Genomic DNA, 16,890 nt, shown 5'->3' with positions numbered 1-16,890 from the left:
TTCAGAAGCGCCAAAATTAGGAGACCCTTTCTGTTTTGCAGCCATGAGTGAAACAAAATTTTAAAAAGGTCTCGAATTTCGGTTAGAAACAACACCGACATGCAGAACAGAACGAAAAATATTATTGCTTGTTGCCTGAAAGTTGCCGGTTATTGCCTGAAGCTTAGCTAAGAACACGTGAAAAACGGATGGTGCAACTCATTGAAATTTAAGTCGGACTTACATTTTAAGATATTCTTAGGTAAGGACCTGCTTAGAAGAAGTTTGGTGCAAGTGGGCATAAGAAACATTGTAGCAGCACCTTGGTCCGTACCATATGAGATCAGCAGAACAGACCATCAATTAGGAGCAGAACAATTTTCTAAATTGACAAACGAGGAAAAAACTATGTAATATTTGAGGACACAAATAAAAATATTCAAACGCTTTCTGAGTAGAACAGAAAAAAGGTATTCTTATCCCTGATAAGGGCAATAAAACGGCAATCATGATGAAAAGTGATTTTTGCGTACTTTAGTAATTTGCATATAAATAAATTCCTATAAAATTTCAAACTTTGGCACAAATATGAAACTTGACCATTTGTACAGGCCGTTTTTTGAATAGTAGCACATAGTTCAGAGGAATATTCTATGGGTTAAACAATTTTTTTTAATGGGAGTAACTGCTCAGGATCTGAAAATTGTTCTGATTTAAGTAAACATACATTTTTCTTAATATATATCCCCTAATACAGAGAGTTAATTTTATAATTTATTATTAATACTCTAACTAATTGATCGAACCAAAAAAACCACTATGAATAAAATACTACATTATTCCAACACCACACCTAAAAAAGCTGAGCGCAAATGATTTGGCAATGCTGCAGGCGGGTGTATTCTGTCGAATTAGCGTCAAAAGTCATAATGACGGCAAGGCTTGAAATGGATATGCGAATGCGTTGTTTTGGGTATTTTTCTCTAGTGCTGCTGCTTGGCATTAGATATTTTCGATGCAGGCGTGTCCCACATAAATTAGTGGAAAGTGTGTGCTTGTGGAATTTTAGCTGATCTTATCAGGCTGATCGATTTGAAAATAGGAAAAGCCGGCAACCATACCCCTCTTCACCCCCTTTTGTTTGTTTGTAAATAAATGGATAATGTATCCTTTGCTGTTAGTTCCAGAGAAGAGTGTGAACCTTGGATTATTGCCAGTATACTGAAAACGGTCTCTTCAATGCTTAATTGATGGACGTAATTGCGTAAGGGAGTAAACACAGATGTAAACTGTAGAATTGTTGAATTGTACTAGGAAGATGACAACTAGTTCTGAGTCTGAAGGCACTGGCTCATCGGATTACACCGATTCTTCCGATGAAGATGGAATGGAAACAGCTTATGCCTGCGGCACGAAAATTCAAGTGCCTCAAGGCCTGTGCGAGCGAAAGGACATTTTCGATGAGTTCTTTACAGTTGATTTATGGAATTCATTTTCAGATGAAGATAAAGAGCACCTACAAACTTTCTTACCAAATTTCCCCGAGAATGATGACTTGGAGAAAACCAAAACTCTTCAAAGACTTTTTGATTTTGAAAACTTTAGATTCAGTAACCCGCTAACGAAATTTTACGACCATTTAAAAGCTGGCTATTTTCGGCCTGAAATTGCTCGAATGAGAAAAATGATTCACAAAAAAGAACGATTGGAGGCGAAATTCAGGCAGCAAAAATACAAGAAGCAGCTAAAACGTGATGTAATTGAATCTCAGAGGAAACTCATGAACCAAATGAAATTCCTGCCTCCAGGCCATGAGCCTAAGCAAGAAAAACGAAAACTGGACCTGGATCAGGAATATGTGTATTGCAGGACAAAGAAGAAGTATTTTCAAGTTCTGGCAGCGATCAATGGGAAAATGGACGATGCGGACTTTTCACCAGATGAAAACTATCCAGAGGGGCCTTGTACAAAGCTGCCGAAAAAGCAAAAACGACACTTAAATAGCATACGAAATAGCTTGAATACATGTAAAGGTAAACTGTATCATTCAACGATGGTTGGGAAGGCCAATGGGATTTCAATAGATTTGGAAAAATACGTCACTACATATCAAAACCCTTTTTACATTACGGATGAAAGCTATAAGAACGTGTTGCATCAACACAGGAAGAGGAAATCGGAAAATTGTGGTGATCCTGAGTTGGATGTAGATGGTGAGTGCAATGTATCTAGATTTAAATATTTTAAAGCCAGATTTTTGCATTTTATGCCTAGGTTTCAATCCAGTACATTTGGCAAGTTTATTATGCAAGCAATATTATTAACTGACTGTAAGGTCAACTGAGGGCAAAAAATATTTTTACTGTTTTATCACGATTGTCTATTTATGTTCATTATTGCGCTGGGGTTTCGCTCTATTAATTTATATGGATTACCGGTTGCCAGTATTTTCATTGAGGTACTATTTTAATTCATGAGCCATAAAAATGACAAAAATATAAGCATTTGCATCCACCATTATGTCAAGAAGAAAAACCGGAGTAACTTTTGTATTTAATGCTTTTTATGTTTTCGTTGATTCAAAGTGTGATTGAATGATGTTATGCGTTGTCTAAATTTTAAATAACATTGATCCTTCTTTCGAAAGCATATATCGCATATAGAAATTATATCTGACCAAAAGTTAAATTCATTGAAGGTCTCTTTAAGTGTGAAAACAACCGCTTTACATAGTTTTTTCATCATCTATCTATTTTACTATGTTACTATCCTGTGACCGGGTTTAAGCGGTTTCTGTTCGGCAAATGTACAGTGCAGTACAACTTTTTGGAAAAACACTCAACCACCTCAATTAATATTTCAAATAAGCATATTTCGAATCATTTAAATATAATATTAAATTACCTACAAAATATAATTTAAAACCAGACTAATGCACCGACATGCCGGTTGTAAATAAATCAGATAAGATAATCGAATTGTATCACATCACATGTATTTCTGTTACGTATTTGCAGTTGCGAAACAGGCCATTGATACAACAGAATCATTTAAATGCAGATGCCATGTCGATGATTAATTTAGATATTTACTATATCAAATGTAATTTTTTTCAGGTATTTCCATCATAGATGTGATTAATCGAACGCAATTGCCTTTTATCAAGAATTTGCAAATAAAGCCGAATTCAGCTGATATCAAGCCAGTTCTTCCAAGGAAGCGAATAAAAAAAGAATTAGACATTAGAAAGTCGTGCGATAGTAACGTATTTACTGGTAAACTTGGACACTCGTTGCTGAATAACAGTTCAAACTCTGATTCCGACTCTGACTCTATTATAGACGCTGTTACTGTACCGACCACGTCTGCAAGCTTTAGCAGCGTTTTCGGCGACAATAAGTTCAATTCTCTAGTAAAAGCGCCCTTGTCACCTAAAAAAATTAAGGATGAAATTAAGGCCGAAATATTGGATCCAATTGAATGTTTCGAAACTATTCCCAGTAGTATTCAAGGCTTAAAGTCCCATATTTTGAGAGAAACCGCCAGCCCGATTACGACGGTTTTGCAATCAAATTACGGCGAGATCACTCCTATTAAAATGGAAGATCTCGAAACTATAGATATAATGAATACGCCTATAGAACTAGATAATTCCGAAATCGACATTATGGAGCTAAGTATCAAGCCTGAACTGATGCAAGATACCCATGCGAACTTCTTTTCTCTTATCAGGGACGTGATTTGCTCTACAATTGAGCACAGAATGAATATGTACACCTTGCAGGAACGGTTGAAAGCCTGGCAAGAGAATCCTATAAGTCCTTTAAATGACTGGTACAGGTAGGAGGGATTTGAAATTTTAAAAGGCATAAAAGGGATATGTTTTGTTTTTCTTTAGTTACGTAGACAATTGGATAAATATTTTGCCGTCCGCAATAACATTCTTATGTGGGAACGCTTCAGAACAGCCTGATGATTTTGTGCCCTATATGGAGTATAAGCTGAACTTGGATGTTTACCAGTGGATAGGGGCAGGTCGAGATTCGGATCCGTTACTATCCAATTTGTGCAATTTTTGGCTACAGCACAGAACGGAGAGTAAAATGATGAAACCTCTTGAAGTGGAACTTGATATTGCCGATAAGTATGTTAACTGTTGGATTATTGTAAGCTTTTTACAACGTAATTTGAGTAGGCGATGTAGAGCTTTCAGAGAGCATTTCGCAGCTTTGTGTGTTTTTACGTACTCCTGCGACTCGATTTCCTTTTCTGTACAATATTCATACAAGAACTGGCGTACCGACCATAAAATTGCAGAACTTTAAAATCGCTTTACCCAAAAATTGTATAAAAATAAAAACCGACAGTAAGCATGTAACGATTTAGAGATGGGACGCCACCTCCCCCAAGATGCCCTACCACTTGGACTGTCCGCAAGGCAACTTTGGAGGACATCAAAGACTATCGAGAGCAGGAGCGTAGAAGATACGACAATCCCCATAAGGTAAAAAAATTGCATCAAATCTCGGAAAAATAGTTGCATCAATCGTGGACTGTTTGCAGGCTTTTACGTTTCGGTGCAATGGCTACGAGTCCGTTGTGGGTCCGCTGAAAGGCATTTATTATCCAGCTCCAGCGAACTCCAAAGCCAGAGGCCACACAATGCTCAATGCGGACAGGCCGAACTTTGTTACCATTTTATCGTTAGTCAGAGACGCAACCGCTCGACTGCCGAACGGCGAAGGGACGCGCTCAGAGATTTGCGAGCTTCTGAAGTCTTCCCAATATATTTCCAGTTCTGCGCCTGATAGTATATTACAGTCTGTGGTGTCTGGAGCCTTGGATAGAATGCACACTCAATGGGATCCGTGTGTTAAGTTAGTTACTGGGAACAACTGGCGAGCTACTGTTTCTTGACCGCATTTTTCAACAGATATGATCAAAAGAAGAAAACATGGGTGTACCTGCATCGGCACAGAACAGAGGACGATTTTGAACGCATCCATCAGCACTATCAAGGCGTTCAGAAGGGCAAGAAAACCGCACGAAAGTCTCCAGCCAAACCGAAAACCCCCAAAGGAGAGAAGGTTACCAAAACAACCAAAATACTACATCCGAAGGCTGTAATAGTAGGCAATAATGTTAATACTGCTAACAGCAATGTGGTGACGCAGCATGTAATAGTGTCTACAAATGACACTAGAAAGGAGCACAATGTGCATGTTGAAGAAGCGAAAGAAGAAGTTGTAGATGGGCAAAGGTCACAGGTATACCACTTTTCAAGACAAATGTTCTAACAGTTTTGTTTGATCTATTTTAAATTAATAGGACTTAACCGAAGTGAAATCAGCTGATAAGAACACATCTGTCCCGCCTGAGATCATCACAGTCTCAATGCCTCAGCAGAAAACAACTACAATCCGTCGTCCTGGCGTTTTTCAAGCTAAAACAACTGGCTGCAAAGATGAGAAGCTTCTGGTTGTTACAACAACTCCTAATTTAATAGCTGCCTCCCAGAAAGGAACTAGCTTGCTGCTGAGCAATAATCTCCCCAAGCAGCAAGAGGTTGGAAAAACTCCTCATACGCTTCTATGTTTTGCATTGTTGTATTTTAGACATCACAGCCTTCTCCCACTCGGATCAAGGCTCAGTCTCTAGTAACCAAAAGAGAGTCGTTGGAAGAAGAAACCCCTGAACTGATGCATATACGAGTAGCAAGTCCCATGGGGGTGATTAAGGGTGCAGCGAAAGGTTCCATGGTGAAAATTATGTCCCCATCGCAAGGCAAGAGTGTCATCATACCCACTTCGAATCCGCAAATTTTGAAGCAGATCCAGGAGCGACCGACTAAGGCCCAGGTAACTCAGCAGTTCTTGCAGAGTTTAGCCATACAAGCAAAGCAGGTAACGTTTACAGTTTTTTTGGTCGAAACTTACTACTTTTATATAGAATTTTCTACAATTTTCCCTGAAATTTAAATAAGAAAATTTTGTTTCGAATTTTGCCTATTTTAGTTGGGTTTGACTTGTTTTTGTCTTGTTCTCCCATTGCGTAGTTTATAGTATTCGATGTATTGCTTGCTGGAATTTACAATGCAGGTAAATTTGTACGGGGTGTCCAAAGTTTGTATTATAATCACCTGCAGGAAATACATCGACTTATCACTATCAGAGAAATTGGTATGTATTCGATTGTTATTTTCAGAAAACGGTTACAACGAAAGGCACTATAGAACTTCCAGAAGGCGATTCGGTTAAACACATGGAAAAGGCAAAGATTCCTGTTAATATTCAACAGCAAATCGTTCAAGGCTTGACCACTCAACAATTGCAAAACATCAAAAACGTAACTTTACTACGTACAAATAATCCCACTGTCACAATGAATTCTCAGAGTAATATTGAATCTCAAGACGGTATTCACGTTTCAGGCAAAATTCAAACTCAAACTGAGGTACAGTGAACAATGCTTATTTTAAAATTAAGCTACAAACCTAAGTGATTCTCAAATAAAGAAAACCCAATAATTAAAAACAAGTTATACAAGCTTGTTTTGAATATTCCGAAGGATTCACTTTGTGTTGCAGAAATACTCAATCCAGATAGTCTCAATTTAGTTCACGGTTGCCTCGTTAAAGCCCTAAAACTTTTCAATGCATTTCAGACTGTTCAGTTGAAGACTTCAGCTAATTTGACTACGGCTCAGACTCAGCAGATTTTGCAAACCATCAAGCAGAAATACTTGCCAAATGCAAACATGCTGACGCCTCAACAGCAGGTCCTATTAAAACAGAAGGGTTGTGTTGTTCAGTTGCAGAAATCTACTGGGGTTGTTAAAAATAGCGCTTCTGGTTCAGGTAATTGACTACAAATAGAGCCAACATAATTTTAATTCAAATAGTTCGTTATAGTTAAGGCAATTTTTATATGTATTTGAGTTGCTCTATTACCATTTAGTAATCGGAATACATATGCGAAATGTTTCGGTTTAGTTGTTTAAACCGTAAAAGCGCTAAACCCACGGGAAAATTCGCAACTTTCAAAATACGGTATAATAAAAGGATTATATCGGGCGCGATGTTTTTTCCGGTTAACAGAATAATTAGACAATTTTGTTTACAGACAATATGACGAAAACCATTCAAAGCGGTCAAGTTCCGATGGTTGCTAAAGTTCTTACAAACGCCGCTGGTCAAGTAATATCTGTAGAAAGCCTGTTGGCCCATCAGAAAGCGCATGGAGCACTTCCGCATGGTTGGTACAAAGTATAGATAATATTGATTATTATTTCATTAGCAAATTAAACAGTTTTTAATTTTTTTATGTGTTTAAGGTACCACTCTTCGAGTTCAAGGCTCTAAAGCCGGGCAACAGAATGTGATCCATTTAACAAGTGCTGCCAAGCCAAACACAATAGCCCATTTTACCGTTGGGTCTCAAAATAATTTAGTCGCATTGACGACGCAGCCTAAACTCGTAGTCGCTCCTCAAACAACTACCGTTACCACTACAGTCACTCAATCCAAGCCGCAATCTACCAGGTACTTGAGTTCTATAATAATAATTTTCGCAACTTCCGCGAATTTCTCCAAATTGTTCAATTGCTTAATGCAAAAGTAAGCGCGCAGATTAAACCAATTGCTATATTTTACTTTGTCTATTTTCACTTGAATAACTCGGCATGGTAAGTTACCTTTATTGTAGAAATGTGGCATCTTCCCGAATCCAGCCGGGCGGCAAAACTCAGAACCTCACCCAGCATTTAGTCAATGCGAAAATTATTACTTCGGATGGCCAGAAAATTGTTCAGCCAAAAATGATGGTTGGCGGCCAGGCAATTAAAGTGCCGTCCAAAGTAGGGGCGAGAACTGCTAATTTCGGGAGCAGCCTTCGAATGCTCAACACCGCCAACTTGAACCTAACCACCCTGGATGGAAAACCGGTTCTTCTGGCCAGCAAATCTGGAATTCAAAGCTTGCACGGCCAAAATGTGATTGTTCAGGTTAGTCTGTTGCATTTATCTAGGTATAATGTAGGCAAAAGTATTAATGTGTGCTCATTTTGTTGATGAAATTATTAACATTGGATTACATGCTCTTTGGCAGGCCCATCCAGGCTCGACTCCAACCAGTTCCTCGTTGGTGTTGCAAAGCGCTGTTACGAAAAAAGCTGGCCACGCCATCTCCCAATCGCAAGGCTCGACTAATATGTTGGGACAATCCGGGAACATCGTTTTCAGTTCAACGGCCATTAAAAATCAGGTACCGCAACAGGTGCTTTTTTCCAGCCAAGGTAAAAGTGGTTCAGTGAGCGCGACAACTTCTCAAGCAGGTGAATAGAAAGGTACTTTTTGTCGGAGCACACTATTTTTTGCTTTATGTAACAGGACACATTGTACTGGGGAATCAGCCAATCAGATTGCAGACAAATAGTGCGAGTGGCAGCCAAAGGGTGGTACTTGCGAGCCAAGGCCAAGGCGGCCAGATTTTAGCACAGCAGATTCTGCTGCCTGCAGGCTTTCAGGGTGCTGCCATCAATATCAAGTCCTTGCAAGGGGTCAAAGTGATTCCTATTGCTCAAAATCAAAAAGGTATGACTTGGATCAGTGCTATTTTGTTGATTAAGGATTTTTGCGTGAAAAGGTAGTTTAAAAATCAACAAAAGCTCGTTTTTTCCGCGGTTGCTCTCCACCCAATTAATGAGCTTTAATGACAAACTTTGGTACTTAACTATCGACATTCTGAAAGTTTAAAGCCAATTATCTCAGTGTTTTGCAACTGGAGCTGAAATTAATCTTTTCTGCGAACAACTTCTGGTTTAATCCCTCGCAGCAATGGGTGAACTTTTACGACCATTAACGTTGTTTTAATTTCCGCGACGGCAATTTTCATTAAAACTGGAAATGGGAAAATATCAATTTGTAGCTGAGTAGTCCAAAGTGACGGTGGCGGCTAACTAAAAGCCTAATTGGATTATTATTACATTTCAAGGCGTTTAGAACTTGGGTTTTTTCAGGTCAGAGTCGGCAAATTGTCGCCAAAGTTATGAATCCGAGCGTTGTTAAACAGGCAACACAGCAGTCGACGCCTGTTCAACTTCAAGAATCTGTAACTATTCACAGCTCAGAGAGTGAATGAGGCTTGTAATTTTAGGTAGACTAATCTTAGTAATGGCAATCTTTGCAATTTGATTTTAGTTTTAGAGTTTTAGTGTACATTAACAGTTTGGCAGTGGAATCATTCCTAAAGTATCGCGAGGGAAATATTATAAAATCTTAATTTTATTAAACGGGTGTTTTTTGGAAAATTGAATATTTTTGGGTATTTTCCAAATACAGCTTAAAGAAGCTAACTTTTTAGCATAAAACGGTGATATTTTAGGAAGCATTTTAATGCACATTGTTATGATTTAGTTAATTTTAATTCGCACATTGTCTGTATAGTTCACACTTGCTGTATTATGTTTGTTAATTTGGCAAATATTGCGTTTTTCAACAAGTTTGTGCTGAAAAAAATCAACGTGGTCTTTAACTCGTCGTGGAGTTGTGTGCTTTGTATGATAGTGTATTATAAAGAATAATGATAGGGCACGTGAGCTCGCTGTAAAGGGGTGAATTGTATTTTTACTTAATCGAACTTACTGATGTGGATTAATTCATTTGTTTGCTTATATGAATGCAATTAAAATAGGACTTCCTGTTTCTTCGATTGTATGCCATTGAAACTTGAGCAATAATTCTTATGCTGCAGAACTTTTCACTGTTTTGTTGCTAGACAACAACTTTGAACTTGAAGGGCAAACTATTTTCGAAAAATTGAACAGCCGGTATAATTTATTTATATTGACACTATGTTGAAATACAGAATATTTTAATGCAAACTTGTGTTTTATTCCATTCCGCAATGAGGAGTTTTGATAAGTGAAACATTACTTCTTTCAATGAAGACTTTTTAGCGTCCGAAAATTCTAAACGAAATTCCAAATAATTTTTGAAATAAGAAAAATTATTTGTCGGTTAAAGCCGCGAAAAAAACCTCTTTTATTACTTCTTTCATTTGCGTCGATGTTGGGAGGTTCCAATAAATTCGCGCTTGTTGCGGTTGTTCATTTTCCAATATTTCCTTAGAAACTAACGATACTCACACTGCGCTTTGCCTAGTTTTAGATGTTTTGTTTGCCATTTTCAGGTGTTTGTGCGTTTTCGTTAAAAAATTCATCGGTGTAGTGATACGGACATTTATCATTAAAGGTAACGTGTACATTAAGAATCCCATTCGAATCGAAGATCCTCGGTTATCAGGGAATTAGAACATAAATTCCATATGGACAGATTTTTAAAGTACGTTTTGGTTTTCATGTTTTTTTGCCTACTTTAAAAACTGTCTAATTATTGACTATAATCCACACAATCTATATTGTGTGACAATTTAAAATCATACATACAACTAAAATGTGTTTATCGTATTTTATTTGGAGGGTTTATCGAGATAGAAAACAAATAAATTTTGCTTCTTAAACTTAGAGCTATTTTCTACCTGAAAAGTTACGTTTGACAAGCAAAATATAATTTTATCAGTTACAGGCGCGGTAAATTTCCAATTAATTGTTTGTTCAAAACAGTTGCTCTAATCTAGTTAAAATTTGTGTTATTACAATTTACTTCTGTTCTGCGCTATTCATGCTAGAAATGATGGCAGAACATTAATATATTATGGAGGTGCTTATTATTGAGCTGATATTAAGCGGTTTTTTGCAAATGTATAGTTGAGATTTTGTCCTGTGCGGCTTAAAAAGCGCTCTCGGGCAAACACAAGCAAAAATACAATTCTTAATTAGTAAAACGCGTCGGGCAACACTGTTTGCAAATTAGGATAGTGAGGCTCTAAAACCACCTATAAGTAACAATTAATGCAATGTCAAATGCTGCTGTAAAAATGCTTGAGAAATAAATATATGAATAACACCATTCCAACTACTTAAAACATACATATTCCGAAAAAAACTAATTGAGTTTGTTGGCAAAACCTGTTGTAAGCGACAAATAATTAAGAGGAGAATCAATTAGAGTAAATTTTCCGGAATGAGGGTCCAGCAGGAACGACGCGGCGCAGATTGGGCCGTTGCTATAGAAGCAACAGGGCAGCATCGCGGCAGCGATGATCCAGATAGATCTTTTCCAGATAGCAGTCAGTGCGTTTCGTATCGTTTAAAGAAATTGCCACTTCCAGAAGGTGAGTTTTGTATCGTTCGTGCTGGTTTCAATTGCTCTCTATTACATTTAACACTCTAATAACCGGTTAACACTGCAGTATATTGCTGGTAATTGCTTCAATTACAGTTAAGGTTTTTTTGATTCAGTTGTTTAATTCGTTGCTTTGCTTATTTTTATCTCGACTTGGATTTGCGGTCTTTGGATACATAAAAACCTGATCGCTTAAAAATTGGAATTATAAGCTCTGGTTAAATTATTAATTTAATAAAAGGACTTTTTTACTAGTTCGTGTGTTTTTCGTATATAAAAGCTTGCGGATAAATGGCAAGTGTGTGATATGTTTTCAAACAATTTGAGAGGCTCAAAAGAATTAGGCTTACGCGGGCAATGCTTGAAACTGCTTCAAAAGTTTTTCCTGACATTTCGCCAGCACGAGTGGGCTACATCTTCAAATGTGATTGCTGCGCTGAGCAAGTCACCTCTAAAGAAGTCATCAGGAATAGTTTTTTTGTGCCAAAAACCCCGAAAACCTTTTTTTTACTTAATCAAAAGTAACAATTTATGTTGTGATTGTCGTACGTTTTTTATTTATTCGAAAGATATCGAATTTTTCTAATCTGCTTATAGATTGGAATTGGATCAAAAAACTCATCTGGATACAAAAATATAGATTTTCTCGGATAAAATCTGTTTTCTAAGGAAAATTTCAGATTCAGAAGAGTTTTTTGTTTTACGTGGACTGAAACAAATTAAATATGTTTTACTTGATTTTTGGTTTTTTGCCTTTTATTATTGTGGACAGTATTTTGCATCTTGTGCTTAAAGATTTCTTTAATTTGTTACATCAAATTCATCATGTTACACATTCATTCATGTTACACTTTTCTATGTTAAAAAAAATAAATATTAGGCAAACGTCGTTAATAAATAATTATCAATCATCTTGATTGAGAATTTTTAAGTGCGACCTTTTAAGTTGTAAATTTAATTAGTTTTCTTTACTAGTGTATTGAGGATCGTTTGCTGATGATCTGATTCTTGGGCATTTCAAGCATTCCCAGTTCAAGAAATTCCCTTCAGCTGTTTTTCTTAATATTATATCTCTGTTCTGTACTTCTGCTCTTTCCTATTGTCCCTTATATTATTGTTTTACGCTCTTTTGAGTTTGGGTTACTAATAGGTTTCCAATTTTTTTCATTAGATTTAAACCTTGTTTTATCAAAACTGTATCTATCGTATTTCACGTTTGCCTTCTTTTCCGTCCAGCATCGCGTAAACATTTATTCCACTACCTACTTTCTTTTATTCGTTATCTGCGTTAATAATTGCATCCGTTAAATTTATATTTCTGGGAAATTATTTGGCCGTTATACTTTTATATTCGTCACAACATTTGTAAAATACCTTTACAATTTTTCTTTTCTGTAATACTTTTTTTAGTAAAACTAGGCGAACCCTTCTTACTTAATATTAGAAAACCATAGATATATTTTATCTCATAGTGTTTTTTAATGTTTTATTTAGCTATTTTATGCTAAAAGGCTTATTATGAACATGTTTATTGAGGAAATGCATGCTTCTTCACATCTAAATTTTCCGCTCTTTATTATTGAATGTGGCGCTTGAGAAAATTAGTAATTTTAATGAAGATTACCTCAATCTCTTGTCTCTCGAGATTTCTTTCATTAGTTAGAGAGCAAGATAACGAAGGCATTCAAAATTTTTTCGAGTAAATTTAAAAATAAAAAATGTTCACCCATTTTCTCAAGTAAGTATAAAAGACAAAGTACATTCTAAAAATGGCGGTTGCTAATTTTATTCAGTTTTAAACTACTTTTGAATCTCAAGTGTTTTCTATAGATTCTTAAGAAGAAGAACTTTATTAATATTCAATATTCAAGTTGTTAACACTGAAAAACTTATTGACCGTTTGCCAAACTCGGTGTTATTCTTTAAAATAATCTTATTTTGTTTATTTTTTACACAGCTCAAAAAATGTAATACTTTTCTAGAACTTACCAGAACAACTGGCTGCAAACATGTTGGATTACAGCATCATACCTCCAAGTCGTTTTAATGCCGTAATCGAACATCTTCGAGTTAACTTTCCAGATGAGCCTTTGAATGCTTCTGTCGGGCTATGCTTGCATGGAATTCCTTGTCCCTTACTGGAACACCATGACTTGAAAACTATGCAAGATGGAATGTCCATTATGGCAGTGGACAAAGAAAAGAACAAGGTAGGTGAAAATTGCTAGATTTCCAGTCGATTTTCACATTTTTTAAATTAATGCTCGTCATTGGTTTCACGGAATATGAATGCAGAAAGGGCGAAGAACAATTAACGTAGAGATAGTGCTTAATCGCCTATTATTTGAGCTTAATAAATTGGCCCATAAAGATTGGATTCGGAAATGTCGAAGGACTGATCGGCAATATCCTCTTATTGAATTCGGACTATTTCTGGCCTCGAAAGGTATTTCCGGAAAGCGTTTAATGACATTTTCCCAGTCTAAACGTGCGTTATTAAATTCCAAGCGGTGCGAATATAGGGCAGTAATTTTCATTTTTGTAAATTATTTTGAATTCCTTCTTCTATTGACGTTCACATTTTAAGGCAGTCAATAGGCGTTATTTAATAAAATATTGTTCCGCATCGGTGAACTGTAATAACATTTATCTAGAAATGGAGTTTAAATGCCTGGGATATTAGAAGGCTCGGACTTCTGAAAAATGTATTAAATAAATTAAATTTAAAATATTGGCGTCGAAGCACAGTAGTTTAATACCGCATAATCAGTCGTTATAAAGCTGGTTCAAAAAGCCCAAATATCCGATTTATCATTTGCTTAACTCTTCTAGTCTTTACATCAAATGTTTGCATAACAGATGGGTCCTAACGCAAAAACCGTCAAGAGAAAGATTTTATTATTTGTTACTCCAGTAAATTTAGTAGAAGTAGAAATTTCGTTGCTTTTAGATTGCTGGTGTGGCTTTGAACGGTACATCAAAACGAGGCGAAACTGAACAATCCATTGAAGAAATGAAAACCATCGAAAACCTCGAATATCGACGAATTTTCGGCCTGCTCAACGACGTGAACCTCGAATTGGATTTATTTTCCAAATACAATGTGGATAAGATATTTGAAGTGCGGATATTGTCCGTCGATTCTAGTTATCGAGGCAAGGGCATAGCAAAAGAGCTATTTGCTCAAAGTGAAGCTATGGCCAGAAAAAATGCATTTAAGGTAGTAGTTTTGTTATAAATAAATCATCGTTCATACAAAACATCTGCAATCCTACAATCAAATGTTTTACAAGCGTAATTCTCAAATCAATTTGTCATTATTATTGTTATAAAGTGGAAATGTTTTCTTAGGTGATGAAAACGGATGCAACAAGCCTTTTTACGCAGAAAGTGGCAGAAAGCCAAGGCTTTTGGGTGGAAAAATCCGTAAACTACCACGACTACAAAGACGAACAGGGTAAAAAAATTTACGACACTCGACCACCTCATCTGCACTATAAAGTGATGGCTAAACTCATAGAGTGAATTGGTTTTCCTAAAGTTTTAGTTATTTTTTAGTTAAAACAGTTGACTGGTTGAATTTTACTTTGATAAGATCATTGAAGAAGTTCATAGATATTCAGTAAACAACGCTATAAAATACTCGGATTGAAACTCAACATTTCCGTTTACTTCAAAGTAATTCATCGAAAGCCTCTTAAATGATCATGGCAAAACAACCGATTCCTGTTTGTTGAGTATAATTAGATCAACCCATCGATTATATGGAGTTTTTGATAATTATGTACAATTTATACGTTTGATAAAAATGTTGATGCTGCCACTGCCATGCAGAATTAAACATTTATATATGTATGTAATCAATTTTAGGTGTTAACATTACGAAGGGATTCTTTAAACTGGCTATACAGAACTTGACATTAGCGGATTCATGGATTTATTTTAAATACTTTTTTCGGGCTTTGTTTAGCTATTTTACTGACATCCTATAGCACTGATTGCATAGTTTTATGCTGAATCAATTATGTTTTATGAGAAAAAAGTGCTTAGTAACACCTGCTTTCAACGTATTGCAAAAAAACTATTTGATTTTTCTAAGCACTAAAAGCGGCAAAATATTTTATAAAGTAAGTTAACAAAAAAACGACAGTGTAAGGCTTTTTTTTCCTTATTTGTTTCCCTAGTTATTTTATAGTCGATTTGGGATTATTTAAATCAGTTGGAATGACAAACCTACAACTTTCGTTCGTTTTTTCATTATTTGATTTGCATCGTTATTTACCCGATTTTATTAGAGACCGTTTCTCTAAATAACGTTACTATTATTTAATCATAATTTTATATGAAAGAAATCATTTCATCTGCTTCTTATATGAAGATCATTCGCCATGTCTAGAAAATTACAGATTTACTGATGCCGGTTTTTGCAACTTAGTTGAGATCTGATTGTTATATAAAAGCTATTTTCCAAAAATTATTTTCCTCAACTGCTATGCTTTGGCTGTAGTTTTTGGAAATTTTTAATCTTCAACTTTTTTTGTTAGTTTATTCGACGGTATTAAATGTAGCCAATAATCACTGTGTGTTTTCAGTATTTCCATAAATTACATTCCATGTGATTTCCAGTTAATAGAGTACGTGAATAGTGGACAATTATAAGGGTGTACATTTTTTATAAGACAGACGTATAATAAATATTTTTAGAAATAAATGGAGTTTTAAATCCAATTTTTGCATCGTGTATTATTTGGTTTGTCAAACGGTACTGACTTTCATTTCTTTTTAGACAATTTTTTGGAGACAATATAAATTTGGTAAAAAGCAGTAGACCTCTGCAATGCGAATTTGCTAAAAAAAACTATCAATTTTTCCTTCTTTCTGTGATTAATTTGTGAGCAATGGATACGGTTTTGTGCTCAATACGTTTTTTTAAGTATCCGAAAAACTTCTAATGCTTTTTGAACCATTTACTTATTTAGTGTTAGTATGCTTAATAGATGAAGGACTGTTAAGCTTTGCTTTGAAACGGTAAAAGGCAAAATGTCTTTCAAAATCTAGAAGTAAAAGTAAGCGATTTTTTACAACAAGAAAAAAATGCAAGACTTTCACTCATTGAGACCCATTGAAGCCCTTCACATAGATCGATCAAATCTCTCCGGTTTGAAGAACATTTAGTAGTTGAGTTGTCGTATTCGCTGTAGAGCCTGGAGAGATTCTATAGTCAATTCCATATCCGCAAGTGCATCCTTAAGGTTCTTGTTATAATTAAATCGCCTCCAAATATTTAACGAATGGCCGAAAGCGTACAGGGACTAATTAATCCAATTTTCTGGTATTAGATCCGAGTACCCGATGGCAAAACTTAGTTTGAAAACCACACCGACTGGAACATCTGGATGTGATTGGACTATTAATATAATGAGCGCGGTTTGCTCCCACTATGATGGGCATATTTCGGTGCATTGTAATTAGGATGGTTTTATGTGTTTTCACCCTCCAAAAAAAGCCAGAATTTTTTATAGCTTAGCCAACGAAATTCTGGCGCAATGCATTAAAATGTTCTGGGTTTTGCGTGTTTAGAGCCAACATTTGGCTTAGTTTGGCTAGTTGGGCGATAGTTTGGCTTTTACTAATAAAAACTGTTATAAAATAAATAATGCTGTTCTAATT

At 35.9% G+C, this 16,890-nt stretch overlaps 2 protein-coding genes across 6 annotated transcripts; both read left to right on the top strand.

Moving 5' to 3' along the window:
• The first annotated feature begins 900 nt into the window (after positions 1-900).
• LOC109539161 (nuclear factor related to kappa-B-binding protein) lies at positions 901-9,680 on the top strand. Of its 5 annotated transcripts, XM_048665578.1 has the most exons (17): positions 901-2,192; positions 3,096-3,254; positions 3,321-3,819; positions 3,878-4,123; positions 4,366-4,483; positions 4,543-4,856; positions 4,913-5,246; positions 5,308-5,544; positions 5,595-5,882; positions 6,184-6,432; positions 6,643-6,835; positions 7,101-7,232; positions 7,312-7,519; positions 7,668-7,980; positions 8,084-8,309; positions 8,365-8,568; positions 8,994-9,680. In XM_048665578.1, exons 1-17 carry the CDS (start codon positions 1,298-1,300, stop codon positions 9,113-9,115), a joined length of 4,737 nt encoding a protein of 1,578 aa, XP_048521535.1. In that variant the 5' UTR covers positions 901-1,297; the 3' UTR covers positions 9,116-9,680. The 5 variants fall into 5 exon arrangements, with proteins under 5 accessions (XP_048521535.1, XP_048521539.1, XP_048521527.1 ...); XM_048665582.1 differs by having other exon boundaries at positions 3,096-3,819; positions 6,184-6,324; XM_048665570.1 differs by having other exon boundaries at positions 3,096-3,819.
• A 1,409-nt stretch (positions 9,681-11,089) lies between these two features.
• Positions 11,090-15,931, top strand: LOC109539165 (arylalkylamine N-acetyltransferase 1). The gene is made up of 4 exons (XM_019906774.2): positions 11,090-11,209; positions 13,203-13,430; positions 14,171-14,440; positions 14,572-15,931. The coding sequence occupies exons 2-4, from the start codon at positions 13,230-13,232 to the stop codon at positions 14,743-14,745; spliced, it is 645 nt and encodes a 214-aa protein (XP_019762333.1). The 5' UTR covers positions 11,090-11,209; positions 13,203-13,229; the 3' UTR covers positions 14,746-15,931.
• Positions 15,932-16,890: the final 959 nt, after the last annotated feature.

The sequence above is a fragment of the Dendroctonus ponderosae genome, unplaced genomic scaffold (genome assembly GCF_020466585.1).
Source record: "Dendroctonus ponderosae isolate FM_Combo_2020 unplaced genomic scaffold, Dpon_F_20191213v2 Dpon_F_20191213_1, whole genome shotgun sequence".
NCBI lineage: Eukaryota > Metazoa > Arthropoda > Insecta > Coleoptera > Curculionidae > Dendroctonus > Dendroctonus ponderosae.
The sequence above is the reverse complement of the archived record's forward strand: the minus strand, read 5'-3'. Positions and strand labels throughout refer to the sequence as shown.